General features: G+C 38.0%; 2 protein-coding genes across 5 annotated transcripts; one reads left to right on the top strand and one right to left on the bottom strand.

The window, feature by feature from the left end:
• Positions 1 to 87: 87 nt before the first annotated feature.
• fnip2 (folliculin interacting protein 2) lies at positions 88 to 16422 on the bottom strand. 4 transcript variants are annotated; one of them, XM_056772230.1, is made up of 18 exons: positions 15966 to 16422; positions 12496 to 12619; positions 10762 to 10854; positions 10316 to 10416; positions 10140 to 10214; positions 9963 to 10021; positions 8941 to 9003; positions 8515 to 8586; positions 8292 to 8427; positions 8012 to 8213; positions 7574 to 7662; positions 7291 to 7437; positions 3955 to 4124; positions 2921 to 3668; positions 2621 to 2777; positions 2167 to 2367; positions 1964 to 2079; positions 88 to 1241 (listed from the first exon to the last, which is right to left on the bottom strand). In XM_056772230.1, the coding sequence occupies exons 1-18, from the start codon at positions 16046 to 16048 to the stop codon at positions 1163 to 1165; spliced, it is 2715 nt and encodes a 904-aa protein (XP_056628208.1). In that variant the 5' UTR covers positions 16049 to 16422; the 3' UTR covers positions 88 to 1162. The 4 variants fall into 4 exon arrangements, with proteins under 4 accessions (XP_056628208.1, XP_056628209.1, XP_056628211.1 ...); XM_056772231.1 differs by lacking the exon at positions 15966 to 16422 and adding an exon at positions 14246 to 14451; XM_056772233.1 differs by lacking the exon at positions 15966 to 16422 and adding an exon at positions 13005 to 13218.
• A 305-nt stretch (positions 16423 to 16727) lies between these two features.
• tma16 (translation machinery associated 16 homolog) lies at positions 16728 to 18626 on the top strand. Its single transcript, XM_056772235.1, is given in 8 exon segments — positions 16728 to 16876; positions 16971 to 17083; positions 17215 to 17252; positions 17385 to 17440; positions 17442 to 17470; positions 17605 to 17753; positions 17867 to 17909; positions 18061 to 18626. Coding segments are annotated over 8 exon segments (591 nt in total). The 5' UTR covers positions 16728 to 16873; the 3' UTR covers positions 18221 to 18626.
• Positions 18627 to 18755: the final 129 nt, after the last annotated feature.

Here is an 18755-nt window from a genome sequence, read left to right as displayed (position 1 = left end):
ATTTACGCAAAACAACGTTTACTTTGTACACTGAAGTCAGCTCGATTTGTGTTATTTAAGTGTAGACTCATGATAAAATCAGCACACTGAACCTTCAGATTTTTTATTTGAGGTAGATCGTTCTGCAAAAATATAAAAATTATCATCTTTCTCGCAGTCATTTAAACGTAAGAATACTGACGGTGTCACACACCAGGGGTCCTGTTGCTGTGGGGTGTACACCATTAAGGCCCTTGAAAGAAATGCAAAGCATTTGCTAGGGAAAACCTAAAGTGTGTATTTAAGACACAATGAACAATAAAGTAGCACCAGATCAATATTCTAATCCACTGTCTGTGGACGTAATTAAATAACAGTAACATTTCAAAATCACACCCAGTCCTCCACTATGTAAACATTCCCTCATCTTTCTTAGACTAAAGCACATACAAATCTGGTCATCAACCTGGGAGAGGCACTCTTGGTGAATATGATGGACATTAATATAATTTAAGATTAAATTAAATGCTCCGATTTAGATGAGAATAATAGATTAAAAAAACATTTGTAATCAAATTTCTTTGAAAAAACATATGCTGCTTCTGGTGTAAACTTATTATTGTTTCTGAAGGAGGCAATGCATTTGATTTAGCCCTCAACTTGAAAAGAAAACACAGATATACCTCTTTGGAAACATCAAAAATACGGGTGCTAATATAAAAGTTGCTTCTTTCAGAACCTTAGTCTCAATCTTTCATATAAGACTTTGAAAGACATAAGCATTAACAATCATCCCAATATAATATACCATTCAGTTTATACGATGACCTTATTTACACATCTGTTATTCTGTTGCAGACATCGACATACACACACATAATACTGTCAGCTAGGCAAACAAGAGGCATTCTGATTGGTATAGTAAAGGCTGGGCATGAGCTCTTATTGGTTGTCGAGCACAGTGCATTATGATTGGTGTGTTAATCGTACAATGATCAGGGCTGCGTTTCCCAAAAGCATCGTAGCATTACGTTGATCTTAGAACCATTGTCACCAATGGAGCTACGATCAATGTAGGCTTACAATGCTTTTGGGAAACGCAGTCCAAATCCTTGCTGGTACATGCAGAACATGAACACATTCTGATTGGTCCTTTAAATGTAATTAATCTGGCTTGGTCCATTCAGAGAAGAATCTGGGCCACATATGGTGAGTGAGTGCTGGCCACTGCTGCAAGCAATGGAATATCACTGGATTCAATCCTGAGAATAAAGCAAACACAGGAGGATCTATTCTCATATCAGGTGGTGTCACACATACAGTAAACAAAAATGCTCAATTATGGTGGATAAATGTAATGTTTAAACAGAAGTTTGAAGATATTTTGAGAATTGTCTCAGTGGTTCCATACAATGAAAGTCAGTGGGGGCCAATGTAGTTTGGTTATCGACGTTCTTCAAAATATCTTCTTTTGTGTTTGGCATAAGAAAGAAAGCCATACAGGTTTGGAATGACATGAGGGTTTGTAAATGATGAAGGAATTTTCATTAATTTTGTGAACTATTACTAAAACTAAGAGGCATGAATGAACAGACCTGAAGTACTATTTATCGCTAGAAGTCTTGAAAATACTTGAACCAATCAAATTAAAGGAACAGTTCACCCAAAAATAAAAAAGTTCTGATCTAAAACACTTACCATACTACCATACCATAGTAGGAAACATTTATTTGTGAATGTATTTGTTCTGTTAAACACAAAAGAAGATATTTTGAAGAATGTATGAAAGCAAACAGTAATGGGACACTTTAGACTAGCATTGTAATTTTTTCTAATATGGTAGTCAATGGCGGACAAGAACTGTTTGATTAGAAGCATTCTTCAAAATGTCTTTCTCTGTGTTCATAAGAACAACGAAATTCATACAGATTTGGAACAACCCCAGGATGAGTAATTTAATGATTACATCGTAGTGTGATCTTACCCCAGTGCCAGTCCCAACTCTTTAACGTGGACCCTGGTTTGCCCTCTCAAATATTCTGCTAAGGATCGACTCTTAAAATACACCTCTTGTAACCGGTCCTCCAGATGCATCACACACTGAGATAACACCCCAACACAAAAACATCAGAATAAAATGATAAAATACAGCATGTAGTATTCAGACTGTTTAAGTAAATGACTTACAAAATCGGCTGCGATGTTTAGCGCGTACAGCTGCAGGACTGATGTAATGAGTGTGTGTATGAGGTTAGACACCATCACATCTCTGCCTAGCCGCCCACCCTCACACACGCGTCTTTGACTTGTTGCAACCTGCACGCTCAGCCGGTCTGTATCTGCCACAATGCACAGAGCCTCTGCTACAGGTTCATCCAAGGCTGAATGCTAGATAAACAAGCACAATAACAAACATTGGTTTCCAGCTTAGGCGAACCGGACAGCTAAAATATTTATGAACGTGTCTGCAGTAACTCGTGTACAATATGTATTATGCAAATATGGGAAAAAATGTAAGTATTGAAGTGCCACTCACTTCATGTCATTGCAGACATTATTCAAATAATTGATTTTGACACTCAATATAAACCAGACATGTACTGTATTCATTCATATTGTAATTTTCGTATTTTTTACTTACGAGAACAGTATGTTCCAGGTCAGCCATGAGGCACTGCTTGAGTCTGACATCAGAGTTGATGCCGTGCAAAACAAAGTCGGGCATGTATTGAGGACAGTAGCCCCCCAGCAAAGACCGCCCGAAATGATTAACATTGGCTTGACTCTCTACCTGACAACTAAATAGGGAAAACACACAAAGGATGCAAGGGAGGATAGCGTTACAAGTTTTTTTAAAAATATTTTATGGCATAATCTCAAACAATCTAGAGCCCTTTCATTTTATTTGAGTGTCTATATGAAATTAGTCCGTTGTTCTTACCTTGGCAGTGGTAGCTCATATTCCTGTTGTTCTGTAACCATGTGCAGTTGTCGTGGCATTGCTTCCTCCTCATCACTGTCGCCTAAAGCACTGTCCGAACTTTCGTTCCTCCGTATATCAGTCAAAAGCCTTCGATGCAGCTTCCTGTCTAATCCCCGCCCAAACCCCACCCCAGTTAATGCCCCAGGTTGTACATCATTCTCTGCTTCTCTGGGACTGCCTATGTGAAACCGCACCCTGTGCAGAAGAGGACTCTGATTGGCTAAAATGTGCTCTAATCCAACAGAGTCACTGTCTTCTCCAAAATATTCCTGCCCCATTTCTGTACATTCAGTCCTAACACCCATCGATTCCAGACAGGGGGATGGATTTATGGATTTTGTATCTTGGAAAGGGGCTTTCTCATCATGTTGTTCTGAAAGGATGCCTGGAAGTAAATGAGCCAAATCAGAGCTCAGGGCATTATCATTGGTCGACATACAGAGGGTGGGCTTTGATGTGTCTGGTTTAGGGGAACATGTGTCTTCATCTCTCCTTTCAGTTGCAGGGATGGGATTGATGCTTTGCGAGAAACAGGGATTGGCTGGATTGTCTGTTTGTCCTGGGGGTTGCGTATGCTCCTGCAGATCTGAGCAACGAATGAAGTACGAGAGAACAGACAAGACTCGCTGTACCAGCTCCCTCTTGCGTCCCACGACCACCGTCCGGCACACTCTAACTGGAGAGCCTAAAGCACCATACAGGTCACCTAAACAACAATGCACGCATTGTTTATTTATTTTAACAAAATTCAAGCATGAGATGAAGTGCCTTTCATCATTAAAAAAAAATATGATATAACATTTTATACGATTTTGGTCATACAATCTTCCGCTTTCTATCACAGAAACAAGGCTGAGGTGAAGTAATTGAGAAACTTGCCCACAGTTTAGCTTAACCATTGTTATCCAAGCAATTTCAATGATAGACTTCCCTACTTCAAATTTTCTGGGAATTTGTATGCATATATATGCAGTGTGTGTGTGTGTTCTTACATAATTGAGCCCATAGCGAGTTGTATGGGTGAGATTTTGCCAACAGATCCACTGTCTGGGAGGCAGGTTTCTGGCAGTCGGGTTTGATTGAAGGGAGGCTACTGGGCATTACCGTGGGAACCCAGGCTAAGTGATGCATAAGAACCGCAGTAAGGAGTGCAGAGAGAAACCTACAGAATAGAAAGAAAATTACTATTAAACTACATTTTTACAAGTACAATACCAGTCAAAAGTTTCAATAGACAGTCTACATTTTAAAATACAAGCAAAACATACAATTCTTTAAAATAAGACAACAGAATGTTTGGAAATTGTTCTTGCATTTTAGCTCCCATGAACTTATTGGCTACTGAAAAAAGAAAAGAAAAAGAAAAAGAAAAAAAACGCATTTAGCATTTAAGCCAAAAACCCATAAAACCCATTAAACATGAGAATCTAAATCTAGTTTAAGGTCTCTCAGTGTATAAAAGCTTTCAACCTATTATGATAGTCAAATGTGGATAGAAACATTGCTTGTCATATATATATATATATATATTTAAGATGTTATGGAAAATGAATGCGATTACATTTTTTATTTAAGATAGTCAAATGTGGATTAATATATATATATATATATATATATATATTTATACACTCTGTGTTTATATTAGTGGTGGTAACGCCGTTAACGCAGTGAGACTCTTATCGCGCGATAAAAAAATTGTCGCCGTTAATCTATTCTCAAAGTTGGGTTTGGAGCTGGGTCTATACTACGCAAGCTATGATGACTTTCAACTTGATATTTTAGCGCGGATGTATACCAGCTTAACTGCACTGTACGGGGCGAGAACGAGATTTTTCAACTCGCGTGATTCGCGTCATTCGCGGAAGCAGAAGCCGCCTCATCATCTCATAACCAGGGCTTCATTCGCGCGATTCGCGCCGCAAGTAGGTCTATTGGCTCCTTTCATTAACATATAAATCACTCGCGCTTGACACGCCATTCGCGTTTGGTCTGAACACAACATCACGTTACTGTGAAATTACCGCATCAAACGTGACGTGCTAACATGGATGCAGCTATGAAGCCGCCGGGTTTGCTTCAGGGAATATTCATTTTTAAGAAGCTTCCCAATAGAAACATCGACAAGGTTGTTTGCACCTTGTGCAATGCGGAATTGGTTTAAAAAAAACACTTTCTCTCAACAGGTACTGGTCTAGCTTTAGTTGAAACCAGTAACTTTGTATTGAGATCTAATGTATTATGGCTCCTGTATGACATATCACTTGTTGCTCCCTCACTCTTTGTAAGTCGCTTTGGATAAAAGCGTCTGCTAAATGACTAAATGTAAATGTACTGTAGGAGCTCTTCCAGTCTCAAGTACCACCTAAACGCAAAGCATCCCTTAGCTAATGCGGAAGTAAACACAAGTTCATCTTATTGAACATAATTTAATTTTCATCACCAATTATCGTAGTAGAACAGCTTTCTCAAGCAGTTTGTGATGCATTTTGGAAACAGGAGATGAGCCCCTGGTCTAATGCGCCACCTGGGTTGAGAAACCCGTTCTCAAAGACTTGCTTTGAGTCATTATTTGGGTGGCACACATATTCTGAATGCCTTCGGCAGAATTCAAATGAGCCATTTTAATCTAGATTAATCTAGATTAATCTCGGGATTAATCTAGATTAATCTATAAAATTAAATTAAAAAATTAAAATTAATCTATGCCCACCACTAGTTTATATACATGTTTATATATTTTTTATACACTGTGTTATACGTATATATAATATTTTTTAAATTCTGTCAGTCACTCCGTCATCTTGCAGGATTTTCTCTCATTGGTTGTTGTAAAAGTACCAACATCACCCCGTTTTGAAATCCTAAGTATCAAACATGTTTGATATGATCGGGGCGTCCCCGATTGTTCTCGGAGCAGATCAGGATGTGTCCGATTTGATCTGTGAATGCCTCACATTACGCGATAATATGGAACGAACATCGGACCCGATCAAGGCCATGGATACGATTTTTTCAAAAATTCTCGGGAGAGGAAAATCGGGGTCAATTCTGGCCAAGAATCCTGTAGTCTGATGCAGGTTTTACATTTCATACAGACTGGTGACAAATTTGATGTTAGCAACAACTTACTGTGTGTTATAACATACAGAATACTGTCAGAAAAAAAATTTGATCCCTAACAAAGACTGACGTTTACACATGGACTAGCAGACCTCCGTTACACTTTGATCGATCCACATGTTTTTAACTGATGAAGTGAAGTTGACGCCAGTGTTACTGCTAAAAGCCAAAGCTTATGAATAAACGTGCACAGAGATGGGCTCGCTGATATGGTATGGGTCGGACATCTTCACACACACGCTCCAAGCGGGGAACCAATCACGATAGACCTGGTCAGCTTTACCAATCAGAGCGTTTCGGAAGGAGGGATTTTATATAGACCGGACGAGATCCAGTCGCTTTGTGAGAAGAGGGGCAGCGGTGAACAATAAACTTGAAATATAAAGCGTTTTTGAAATTAGAAACATGAACATCCATTGTTAAACACCCAAAAAACATAATCAAAGACTCTAAAACAGCAAAAGACTGGTTCCATTAAGGATGTTAGTAACCAAACTGTTTTTAATATTAGTATTTACAATAAAAAAAAGTTGAAAAAAACTAAATAATGGCCGTTTTAGCTTCTGAACATCTGAAGTTACTTTCTGTATCATCTTATTATGGCTTTAAATTATATTCTGGCCCAAAATCGCAACAACGTGTAATTAATTAGATTTAGAAAAAATTATCGCTTCATAGCCTTAATATATATACACAGACCAAAATTATGGTGGTAACACCAGATACAGGTTTTCGGATCCCTGCACCTCCATACATTAAAACTGCACATTTTACAGTGGTCTTTTATTGTGGCCATTCTAAGGCACACCTGTGCAATAATCATGATCGGCGATGAAACAATTCTCCATTATTTCAAGGGCAAAAAGGGCGTTTGTTTTTCCGAGTATGTGACTGATCGCCACACAGACAGACCTGGCAAACTGCTTTCTGACACACTCAGTGATGGGCTTGATTTTCTTATTGTAACCATGGAAAACAAAACCAGTCTTATGGGTTGAACAAATAAGCTTTCTATTGATCTATGGTTTGTTAGGATAGGAGAATATTTTACCAAGATACAAGTATTTAAAACTGGAATTGGAGGGTGCAAAAAAATCTAAATAATGAGAAAAATGCAAAGTAGTCCAAATGAAGTCCTGAGCACAGCATATTAATCTTAATTTACAGTAGTATATTTACAAAATATAAAAAATCACTTGATCACTGACTGGTTTTTGGCTCCGTGTTCCATCAGCAAACTCATCTCTTTCAGGAAGCGCTGACACAAAAGGTTTCGCTCGGCACTCTGAGAAATCATGGATAGCCAGACTGGCTCAGTGATTCGCGGAGCCATGTAAAGATTCCACACTGTCATCCTACAAATCAACAGAGAACCAGATCAGACTTTAAACATTAAACAAAATCGTACAGAAATGCAGATAAAGGAAACAAGATATAAAAAACAAATACTGAAGTGTGATTATGTCAGCACCAAATCTCTCTCACTTTCACCTGAATTCACCCAGTGCCTCCATCACTCGACATAGATAAACCTGCACGCGATGGCTGGACTCAGCGATTCTTCTGCACAAGATCATGGCCTGAAAAACAAACACACACTTTAAAACACACTTGTTTCCTAAAAGGTTATATGTTAACAAAGGAACAGATACACTAAACGTTTTTCTTCTGTTATAGGGATATTCTATATATTTGGGATGTGCCAAATTGAAAAACAACTGATATTTATTCTTTATCGATATTATAGAACATTTCAACTATCTTTAATAAAATGATTAACAAATAAATACAAATTGAATACATTTAGGCAGGTTAAAAAGTTCAATTTGTGCCCTTATTTAAAAAATAAACCACTGCTAAAAGTAATTTAAAGACAATCGTGACCCATCCATAGTTTAGCAACAAATCACCTGTACTTTCCACACTTACCCTTTCGATGGCAGTCTTGAGCTTGTTCATATGAGACTCAAAAAGAGGAAAGTGGGAGAAGAAAAACTCCTGAAAATTGTGGTTTTCCTCTTCTCTCTCCGGGAGGCTGATGATGATGCTGATGGCAATCTTCTTCCTCCGGATCATCGCAGGGTTGGAACTGCAGCTCTCATCAGATAGGTTGAACATTTCCTCAGTGCTCCTGATGCGCATACAGGCGTCAAATGTGTTTGACATATTTGCTATCTCCTGATCTCTTACTTGTGGAACACATGCTTACCAGCGAGGCATGGGACCATGTTGGAGGCTGGTGGCCTGGCTACGGAGCCATCGTCGTTGGTAACTGCTGGCACAGCCGCTGCTGAAGGAGGAGCCAGGTGAGGGTAGGGGTGTGGCCAATAGGCTGCTTAGAGATGCTGCAGAATCGAAAAATGGAAGTTCACAAACAACATGTACTGCCAATATCCAAAATACACCAAATACCCTTCATATACAATGTATACCTGAGCGAGCAATGCCACTGTCTCCATCCTCACTTTGTCCTCTGCTTGGCATGTCCACTGGGTTACTGTGGGCTGAAAAAGAAAGGCAATACACTCACATTCAGCTACATTCTAAAAAGCGTGAAGCAGTATGTCCACAGTGCTTCATATGGTAGGTGGTTTGTGGGATGTGTCGAGCTCCAGAACGTCTTTCAAAAAAACATGCTTGTTAGTGTCCCACACAAACACACTTAAAACCTGCAAAAATATGTAAAAGTGCAGCATTAAGTTAAACTTTTAAACCTAGAAACCATGCAGTCTAATCCGTAACAATGCCGGTGAGACGGAGAGAGAGAACAGCACACATTAGAAAATGAGAAAGATAGATAAAGTTGTGTGCGTGTGAGATCAACACATGCTCACTCTTCTTCAGCATTCCACACAAACCTGCAAAAAAAGACGCACTTCGAACCAGGCAGAGGAGAGGGTAACTAGCTGCACGACCAACTCCTGAAAGAGGTGTGGTTGAGAAACATTGCGGGTGTGGGTGAAAAATCAGAGAAAGGGGAACAGATGAAGCAGACCAAGGTCCAACAGTAAATTAACATTAGTTAACTTTGGTGAGTAAACAGAACAAATTTCCCGCCAGTTGGCCCGTAACTGTATTAGAAATGTAAAGAAGTGGCTTAAAAATTAAAGTTGTAGGTGATGTGGGAGATCAAATAAAAGTAATATGTCTTTCCAGTAAAGCAAAAAACCTCGTAATAATAATAATAATTGGTTTTAATAATACAAGGAAAAAATGTTTTGGTTCAGTAAAAGTGATAGTTTACCCCAAAATGTAAATTCTATCATTTACTCACCCTCTTCTCATTTCAAACCTTTTTGACTTTCTTTATTTCTTCCGCAGTATACAAAAGACGATATTTTGAAGTGAATGGGATTCAGTGCTGTACAGTTACCAACTTTATTCAAAATATCGTCTTTTGTGTTCTGGTACAGACACAAAACCAATGCAAGTGAATGGGGTCCAGTTAACAACATTTTTCAAAATATCTTATTTTGTGTTCTGCAAAGAAAGAAAGTCATACAGGTTTGAAATGATAAAAGAGAAAATGATGACAGAATTTTTATTTTTCAGCAAACTATCCCTTTAAGTAACTTCTCAACACATTTGTTTTTTTACGTTTTTGAAACTCATGGTTTTTTGCTCACAAAACTCATATGAGGCTATTTTATATTAGACACCGTTACAGTGACAAAGACTGTGATGCTTCGGGTGATTGCATCAAACTAAATATATGCCGTTTTATGGAGATATTTAGAGCCAGATTTTAAAAACCTAAAAGTAAACTATACTAGAAATAAATAATAAAATAAAAAACTATCAGCACGATTGTATCCGAATTGTGATGTATGTCTGAGTAAAACAGTCCATTTTCATTTCATGGTGACCTTAAAAATCTTACCTATGCTGCTGGTGTGACTTGGAAGAGTTTGGCTCATGGACTCAAAACTGTCTTGCAGCCTTAAAAACAGACAAAGAATCTTTACCTCAAAAGAACCAATGAAATAAAGTCATTCAACACAATTATGTCATGTAAAAATCACACAGATCAAAGATGTAAAGCGAGCAGCCATCTTACGTATTTGTACTTCCAGAGACGCTGCTTCCAAACCGTGTGGAGAAAACCTTACTGACCATCAGCTGAGGGGGAGACCTGACAAATACACAATAACACGGTATTATTGCATAAACACCTATGCAACATGCAAGAAAACATTAGTGAAATAAATATGTGGTGTGTTTTATCTTACACACCGAATGTGGTGAATTTTAAGTGTCGAACCCTTATAGCTCATAGAAACTGAGCCGAACATCATCTCCCCGAGCATGTTCACATCTGAAGCTGGTCTGGTATACTGAAAATACAGTCAAATGTGACATTACAATTTTAGAAATATTCTTTGTTGTAGTTCTGGAAAAGTATTTTCTCCTTTTGGAGTGTTCTTCGTACCACTCCATACCTTTTTTTAAAGCTCATGTGAAAACGCATGATAGGACCCCTTTAAATATTTAAATTCACAACACATGACAAGTATTTATGACATCTGTGACATCAACCAGAAAAAAGCGGTATTTGATGAGGTCATGAAGGAATAGGTATTGAATGTCTCCCAAAAAGTGGAAGATGTGAACAAAAAAGATCACAAATAATAATGGTTGCTTGCTACACCCCACAAGCATGAAAATTTTACTTTACAAACCTGATATGTGGGAGGTTTGTCCTTCTCGCTTGCTTGGCTGTTGATTTGGCAAGCTCCGCTCCGAGTGGGTGGAGATTTAGTCTCATCAGTAGTCTGCAACATTACATCACAACCTATTAGTTTTATCGAATTAATTCTACAGCATCTGTGATTCTGTGATTTACAGATAGTGTGGCACTTTCCATGTACAAAGCATGAATGATAACCTGCACAGAAATACTGCCAGTCATTCCAAATCTGTATGACTTTTGCTTCTGCAAACACAAAAGATATTTTAAAGGATGTTGGTAATCAAACGGCATTGGCCCCCATTGATATTCATTGTAAGGACACAAAACCACTGATTTCTCAAAATATCATCTGTTGTGTTCCACAAGACGGTCAAATATGTTTGGAATAACATGGTGGTGAAAGAATTATGCAAAAACTATTCCTTTACACACTAATTCCTTTGCGTTACATTTATCTTGTTTCTCTGTACATGCGATTTAAAGGGGTGAATCGCTGGAAATACCTGTTTTTCTTTGTCTTTGGTGTGTTATAAGTTGCATGCATGTATTATTATATTACACACGTTAATTTAAGTGTCGGAACAAAAGATGTATTTTATCTAGAAGCGAATGCTCACCCAGACCTGTCTGAAATGCCTCGTGTAACCACACCCCGGCAAATCTACGTCAGTTCGTAACACGATTTGACCGCCCAAATCTATACGCAAGTAAGGTGGGCGTACCTGTCAGTACAATTGCTTTGGAACCTGATGTTCCAAATATGATAAGAAAAGTTACATTTCCGTGCAGTATTCAACCAATCGCTACACACTAGTGAACTGGCCAATCATAGCACACCTCGCTTTTCAGAGCGATGAGCTTTTAAAATATCAGCGCGTCTCAGAGAGGCAGCGCAAAGAGGAGATACAAACATGCACTGTATGTGGAAAATACAGCGTTTTTTAGCCCTAAATCGTGTAAACACATTGTATTACATCTAAGCTAACAATAATATTCGTTTTAGCAGCGTCAAATGACCGCTTTAAAAGAACAGCGTTGATGGTAGAAACACTGTTACAATTATTTTTTATTTATTTATATTATTGTTATGAACTGCAGGTCAAAGTCCTATTTTTAAATCTTTCTCTATAAATTATTTTAAAACAGCATTGACATAAAAATGTTTCCCAGCACGGTATTCAATTCAATAGCAATACACTCACTCGCACACAAGCACTTATTCTCTCTTCTCTTTGTGACAAAAGCTGAAGAGCTGAATAAACAGACCAATCATGTGACAACTTACTGACAATAAATCACATTCTGTTCGGAAAGAGACAGCGACAACTATCTAGATGGATGGGTGCAAATGGTTCTACATGAACTTGATTTACAAAGAAATAATTTTGTAAAAGGAAAAATTTATTATAAAATCAAAAAATGTTCAATATGAGAAATACGTCAACTGGGGCTAAACTTGTAGTCTTTTTTGGTGCTAGTCACATCCAAACTAGAGATTTAAGGAAGTCAAAGTTGTCAATGTTTTTAAATGACAATACCGACCCAAGATAACCCACACTCACATTCTCATGTGTTTTAAACACTTTGACCCAGTTACTATAGCTGAGCAGTCACACCTGTCATGAGATCTAAGCAAGCTGGATTACAGAGCATGTGACTCCTCCTAAAACAGTGTTCACAGACACCCCCTCCCAAACACACACAAACCATATCAGCAACTCACCGGCTCCGATGCGTCCAGTTTATGTATTGCTTTGGAGTCGAAGAGAACCTGCCGCCCTCTTCTCTCACAGTCCTGATATACGATCAACCTGATCTGAGCTAGATCAAACTCAGCAGACGCCCAACTAAACTCAGAAAGAGAGAAGGACAGAAAGGAGATTGTGGTCAATGCACCCAAAACTTAATCACAAAAAAAATTTAAGAACAAAAAGGCAAATAATAATCCAATGAAAATTGATCAAAATCATCACTATCAAGAACTGTGGGCCTTTCATCGAACCGTTAGACAAAAGTAATACTACTTTATTAATATAATATAAGTATTAAGTAGTAATAAAAAACAAATGCATTCGGTTCAAAAGTGATTTTGACCTTGATTTTGCAAATATACAGTAAATAGCAGTGAAAAAACATAACGTAGACATGAAAGTGTTGTAGTTTTGCAATTTTCATGTTACCTGCATAGCAAACAGAAAAAGATAAAGTCAAAAACATTTTTACACACCCTACCTTTCCATCCTGGCGTTTGATCAGACACTCATTTCCAGACTTAAAACTCTACATATAGATCCCAAAAAGGCACATATAACGACCACATGAAGACCCAAACAGTCCCAAAAAGAAGCTAAAAGCACGATGATAGCACCTTTCACACAGTTGCATGTTTCTACTTCTAAATACTGAAAAAAACATCTCATAAACACCACGGTCTAACAACGGAAAACACCCGCACACCGTATCCATCTCCTGCTTGTCCGAGCTCTGAGTGTGAGAGTCACACACGACCCACACACACACACACATCGTGTTGGCAGCGCCCTGTCTATTTGGTTGTGTAGACGATGCCGTGTGTTGTATGAGTGTCTGTGTCATGTTGTAAATTACTTAAGTGTACAGATTTTGTATATGGGCTGCTTAGTGTTAATGAGAAAGAGTGTGTATGTGTGTAAGATAAGTTGCTCGGGCCTTTCTAACCCAGCTGTTGAACAATACACTGATATGCACAGGCCCCCTTTATCCTTCACACACACTCTTACACACTTGCACACACGGAAGGCACAGGCTCTCTTTATCCTCCCCTGCTGAGACTTTGAGTGCGTGTGTGAGCTTGTATAAGCCAGTATATAAGAGAGAGACAGAGGGATGGAGAGAAAGAGAAAAACATTTGCTTGGGGTGGTACTGCCACCACACACACACGCAAATGCACGCACACACGCACACACACACACACACACACACACACACACACACACACAAGCAAGTCACTGCCTTGTATAAATAAAGCAAAACAAACTGTAGTTAAAACAGTGTGGATATCAATTGACTTTTTGACAAAGCCTATAAGGTATTTTTATGAGACTTCAGGTCACATGATTGACAGCTGTCACAAGACTACTGTAGTACACATACGCCAATGATTGAACCACTTTAGATCTGAAATCCATCCAACTGGCAGACCCACACAGAATTTGCATCCAAAGAATTCTTAATTCTACACAGCTCTCCTGTGTGTTTATGTCTTATTGTGTGTATATATATATACATTTACATATTAATTTACATATTAATAGGAGTCTAGTAATCACAATTTGCCTGACCGTGTTTTCAAAATTTCTGCAGGTTTTAAAAAGATAAATCCTAGTGATCGTCCTCTTTTACAAGCTCCATACAGGCATGCAGTTGGGAAACTGTATACATCACATCACCAAGCAAAAAAGTATATAAAACCACACACACACACTTAGAGTACCTGTTCCGTGCCACATCCCCTGGAATGAACACACACCTTCCAGTGGACTTCCTGCGGCCTTTGAACTTCATCTTCAGACTTGCTCCTTTTTGTGCACTAAACTGTATGCGTGTCTACATGTATCGACGAAATGTGCCTAAAAATGTGATCTCACTCTGCCCAGAATTTTTTTCAATCATATGACAATTGACACATCACAGAATTACTCAAAGAAAGTGTGAGTGAGTGAGTGAGTGAGTGAGTGAGTGAGTGAGTGAGTGAGTGAGTGAGTGAGTGAGAGAGAGAAAGAGAGATTTTTGGATAGCAGCACATAGGGTGAGGGGGTTCTTCTCTGATCTAGCTGATGACGACTGAATTCAGCTCAAGTGTCACATGACTGTCATACACACATTCTCACAAAGCATGTGATCCCAACCCAGTCATAGGACACTCTCATAGGCCACAGTTGCACACCTCAGCAAATAAATCCTCATGTCCACTTTGCGAGCATGCATGTTGCAACAAATACTCAGAGTCATATGCTACAATTGCGGTTCAAGTGTTATTATTATGATGCACTTTATTAAACCAGGGAAAAGCCTCTTTGAGATTAAAAATGACATTTTAGTCGTCCCAAGACCATTTAATAAATAAAAACTATCCATGTACAATTCAGTCTCAAATAATAAATGACCGTTGAAACAACGTTGAAACAAAATGTACCAATTTATGTTCAGAGGACAAAACATAAAAAACATTTTTTTGAATTAAAGTGAATTGAATGTAAAAGCAATACGCTCATTATGGCTTTAAAATACAGGCAATTATGCTTCTTTCCAGACATCTCCGATTTAGGATATTTCCCATCTCAACTCCCAACTCGGAAATAACGTATGGAATTAGTAACATTAAATCACGGATTCTAATGACTTCTTTATTAACATTAAAACAGCACAGTTAGAGAATATATTTCCTAATAGGAAATATCTTAAATCCGAGATGTCAAAATGTCTGTAAAAAAATGAGCCGTGAATGTTCAATATTGTGGAGGAAATACATTGGGAACGGGATTACATAACGCACGCTGAGTGGAAACGCACGTGCTGGTAAGGACTGCAGGCGCAACTCTCCGTTTACACAGATCACAACATGGCCTGTGGGCTACTGAAAAGCGTAAAGATGATGATATTAAACACTGTTCACTTTAGGAAATAAATATTCTGTGATATTGAAATAAAACTAGGAAAATCATTTAAATAAAAAAGTTATTTAGTTCTGCTTCTATTCAGTTCTACGTCGATAATTCGCAGATCTTTAAGAAACACGAACAATATTTTTTGACTTGTCTTGAATTAAAATCTTCTAAATATCGGACAGCTTCAAACCACTTAAGTTTAGAAACCCTTTATATTGATGTATCAACTTTATTAATATTGCCATATCTTTCAAAAAGTCTGCAGAGAAGACATCTTGTAATAACTTGGCACAGATACTTTTAGCGGAACCACACGTTTGCCACTGAAGCGTGTGTTTGCCACCGTTTACACAGATCACAACATGGCCTGTGGGCTACTGAATAGCGTAAAGATGATATTAAACCTGTTCACTTCGCACGAGTGGTCTTTGCTGTTGAAGAAACAACTCTCTGCTGTATAACGGCGACACATCAGGGTCACGTAAATTCAAAGTGTGCGTGCAGGTGTGGAGAGTGTACAGTGTCTCCTCGTGCTAACAGGCTTACCGCTGCTCCGCTCCCGTCGAGCAGTCCCGGGAGCTCCCGTTGCCGACTCGTTTGCTGAAGAGTTTCTGCAGCAGCGTAGGCATGCTTGCGCTCTATTGTTCACGCACTCAAACACATCGGGACCGTCGTTAAATCTTCCATTTGGGTAAACGCTCATTTCTTTAGTAGAGATCCACGAACGTGATGTGGGAGTCATGTGACATTTCAGCCAGCTGAGCTGACGAGATACTAAACAAGCTGTCAACAATCCACGGGCGCTCTCTGCTGAGAACGGACAGAACGTGCACCATTTGTCGGTGGATTCCCCTATTTCTTTTTTTACATTTTGCACGATGTATCAGTGCCATGTTTTTCTCATTAAAACACCCTTAAAAACGTTAAGCTTGTTATATATTTAGTGGGTTACGTAAGTAATATTAAAATGTTGTTATAAATTACTATTATTTAAATGAGGACTAGAAAATGTAATCTAGAATTTTAGGAAATAAATATTCTGTGATATTGAAATAAAACTAGGAAAATCATTTAAATAAAAAAGTTATTTAGTTCTGCTTCTATTCAGTTCTAGATCGATAATTCGTAGATCTTTAAGAAAAACGAACAATATTTTTTGGCTTGTCTTGAATTAAAAATCTTCTAAATATCGGAGAGCTTAAAACCACTTAAGTTAAGAAACCCTTTATATTGATGTATCAATATAATATTAATATTGCCATATCTTTCAAAAAGTCTGCAGAGAAGACATCTTGTAATAACTTGGCACAGATACTTTTAGCGGAACCTTCAGTGGCAAACGTGTGTAATGCACGGACCCAAAATACAGGCGAACACGTTTCATCGGTCCGTCCCTTCAACATTTCCCCCGCATGATACGCATGAGAAAGACAGACGTCAACTAATAAGCAAAGATGGTAACTAAATAAGCTCTGTTGTGTGTATGTCATCTCAAAATGTTGTTTTGATCTTTTCATATCTATATGATTCAAAATTAACAATTTCTTGCAGCCAAAAATAGCAAAAAGCAAGGGGAAAGGACAAGCGGAGAAAGTGGTTCATCCATGCAGTAGGAAAGCTGGCTATATGGCAAGAGCTGTTAGCAAACATGAGAGGAAGGAAAAGTATGAGTTATTTTCGTTGATATCAAATATAGCCGATTTTTGTGTTGTTACGTTTACTTTGACCTTTTCACGTGTACGCTCTACCTTCATTTACACTTACAAACCTATTATTGATACAAATAATTTTGTAGGTTAAAGGGTGAAAAGGCACAGCGTCTAAACCTGATTGGTAAGTAGTTGTTAAGAAATAGTTCTGCTACTGAATATTTATTTAATGGTGTCAAATGTCAGTCAGTTAGGGGCAGCATACAGTTCATGTGTGAGTATTGCTTGCTTACTTGCCTTCACTCATTTTATAAAGGTGAAAAACTTTTGTGGTTCCAAAGCCAACTTGACCCTGACAAGGCTGAATACAGCCAAACATGATGCTTGTGACATCATTGAGAGGTACGATTTGAAGTCGCAAGCAAACACGATATAAGTTTCAAATACAAAGCACTAGTGTATTAGTTTCAGAGATGTTTATTTCACCGATGATTGAATCATTTATCTGGATTTGTATATGATGTCATGTTTTTAAGGTACCTGCACCGGTTTGATAGAGAGCTGGAGCAGATAGAGTTAGCGAATAGTATTAAAGGACGACAGGGTCGTCAGCATGGCTCCAGAGAGGCGATCATCAGACAGATAATGGAACGAGAGCGCGCACAGTATGAGGGCAATGTGTTTGGTAGGTGTTTCACTTTGAAATTTTTGTTTAACTCAAACAAAAACAATCTAATTCATTTTTTCATGTCTTTTAATGCTCCAACATATTGGCGGTGTTAATTTTTTCACTTTCAGAAATTCCTGACATCATTAACTCCAAACATTTAAAGACATTCAGGTAATAACTATCAAATATTTTTTAAGAAAGTTCTGTTTTAGTAGAGAATTAAAAGACTTTAAAGACAAATTTCTTTTGTTAACGTATTTAAAGTTATCTTAAACACATATTTAATATCAAGCTTAAGTCAAATTTATATGTTCTTTAACAGAGAGTGGAACGGTGACCTAAAGAAACTCCCCAACATTAAGATGAGAAAAGTTTCAGCAAAAGGCATTGACAGCACAGTTGCTGTTGCTTCCCACAATGCACAGATGGAGGAAGAGAATGAAGAAAATGAGTCATGTCAGAATTCTGATACTAACTCATAGTACTGTGAAATCCTGTAGTTCTACTACATTACAGCTCAGTGTAGAGGAAACAAAACCACGCTGTGTGTGAGAGCAATGGACACAGTAGTTGAGAAACAAGTTTGGGACTTGTATCATCTGAGATGTACGTACAGTGAGTACATTGGTCTCATGTACTCGGAGGACACCTGATCTCTTGTTATTTACTCATCTGGACCCCAAAAATAGTTTTCTTAAGAATACGATTACTTGGTCACTCAGGTAACACAATTTCATCATAATATAAATAAACAGACTGTGAAACAGTTTCATACATTCAGATTTATTGCACTGGTTTTGCATGTTTTTAAGATGTGCATTTAAGTGTTAACATTGACGTTCAGCACTAAATCAATAAACTCACTCGATCCTAGCATTTCAATTGAGAGCATTTTGTTGATTGTCTTTAATATATTACAGTAATTGCTGCATAAAACAATATTCCAATACCACACATTACAAAAATTCACAGAATTCTTCTAAATAATACTCCAGAGAGGATTACCTTCTTAAAATG

The sequence above is a fragment of the Triplophysa dalaica genome, chromosome 2 (genome assembly GCF_015846415.1).
Source record: "Triplophysa dalaica isolate WHDGS20190420 chromosome 2, ASM1584641v1, whole genome shotgun sequence".
Taxonomy (NCBI): Eukaryota; Metazoa; Chordata; class Actinopteri; order Cypriniformes; family Nemacheilidae; genus Triplophysa; species Triplophysa dalaica.
The sequence above is the reverse complement of the archived record's forward strand: the minus strand, read 5'-3'. Positions and strand labels throughout refer to the sequence as shown.

What these genes read in the sequence shown, in the direction of transcription:
- fnip2 (XM_056772230.1), bottom strand. Translation starts at nt 16,048, where the DNA reads ATGCCTACGCTGCTGCAGAAACTCTTCAGCAAACGAGTCGGCAACGGG. An exon ending in TCAAGACTGCCATCGAAAGG is followed by an intron (nt 7,663 to 8,011) that starts GTAAGTGTGGAA and finishes TTTGTTTTTCAG; the next exon opens with GCCATGATCTTGTGCAGAAG. An exon ending in GAGTTGGGACTGGCACTGGG is followed by an intron (nt 1,242 to 1,963) that starts GTAAGATCACAC and finishes CTTTATTCTCAG; the next exon opens with GATTGAATCCAGTGATATTC.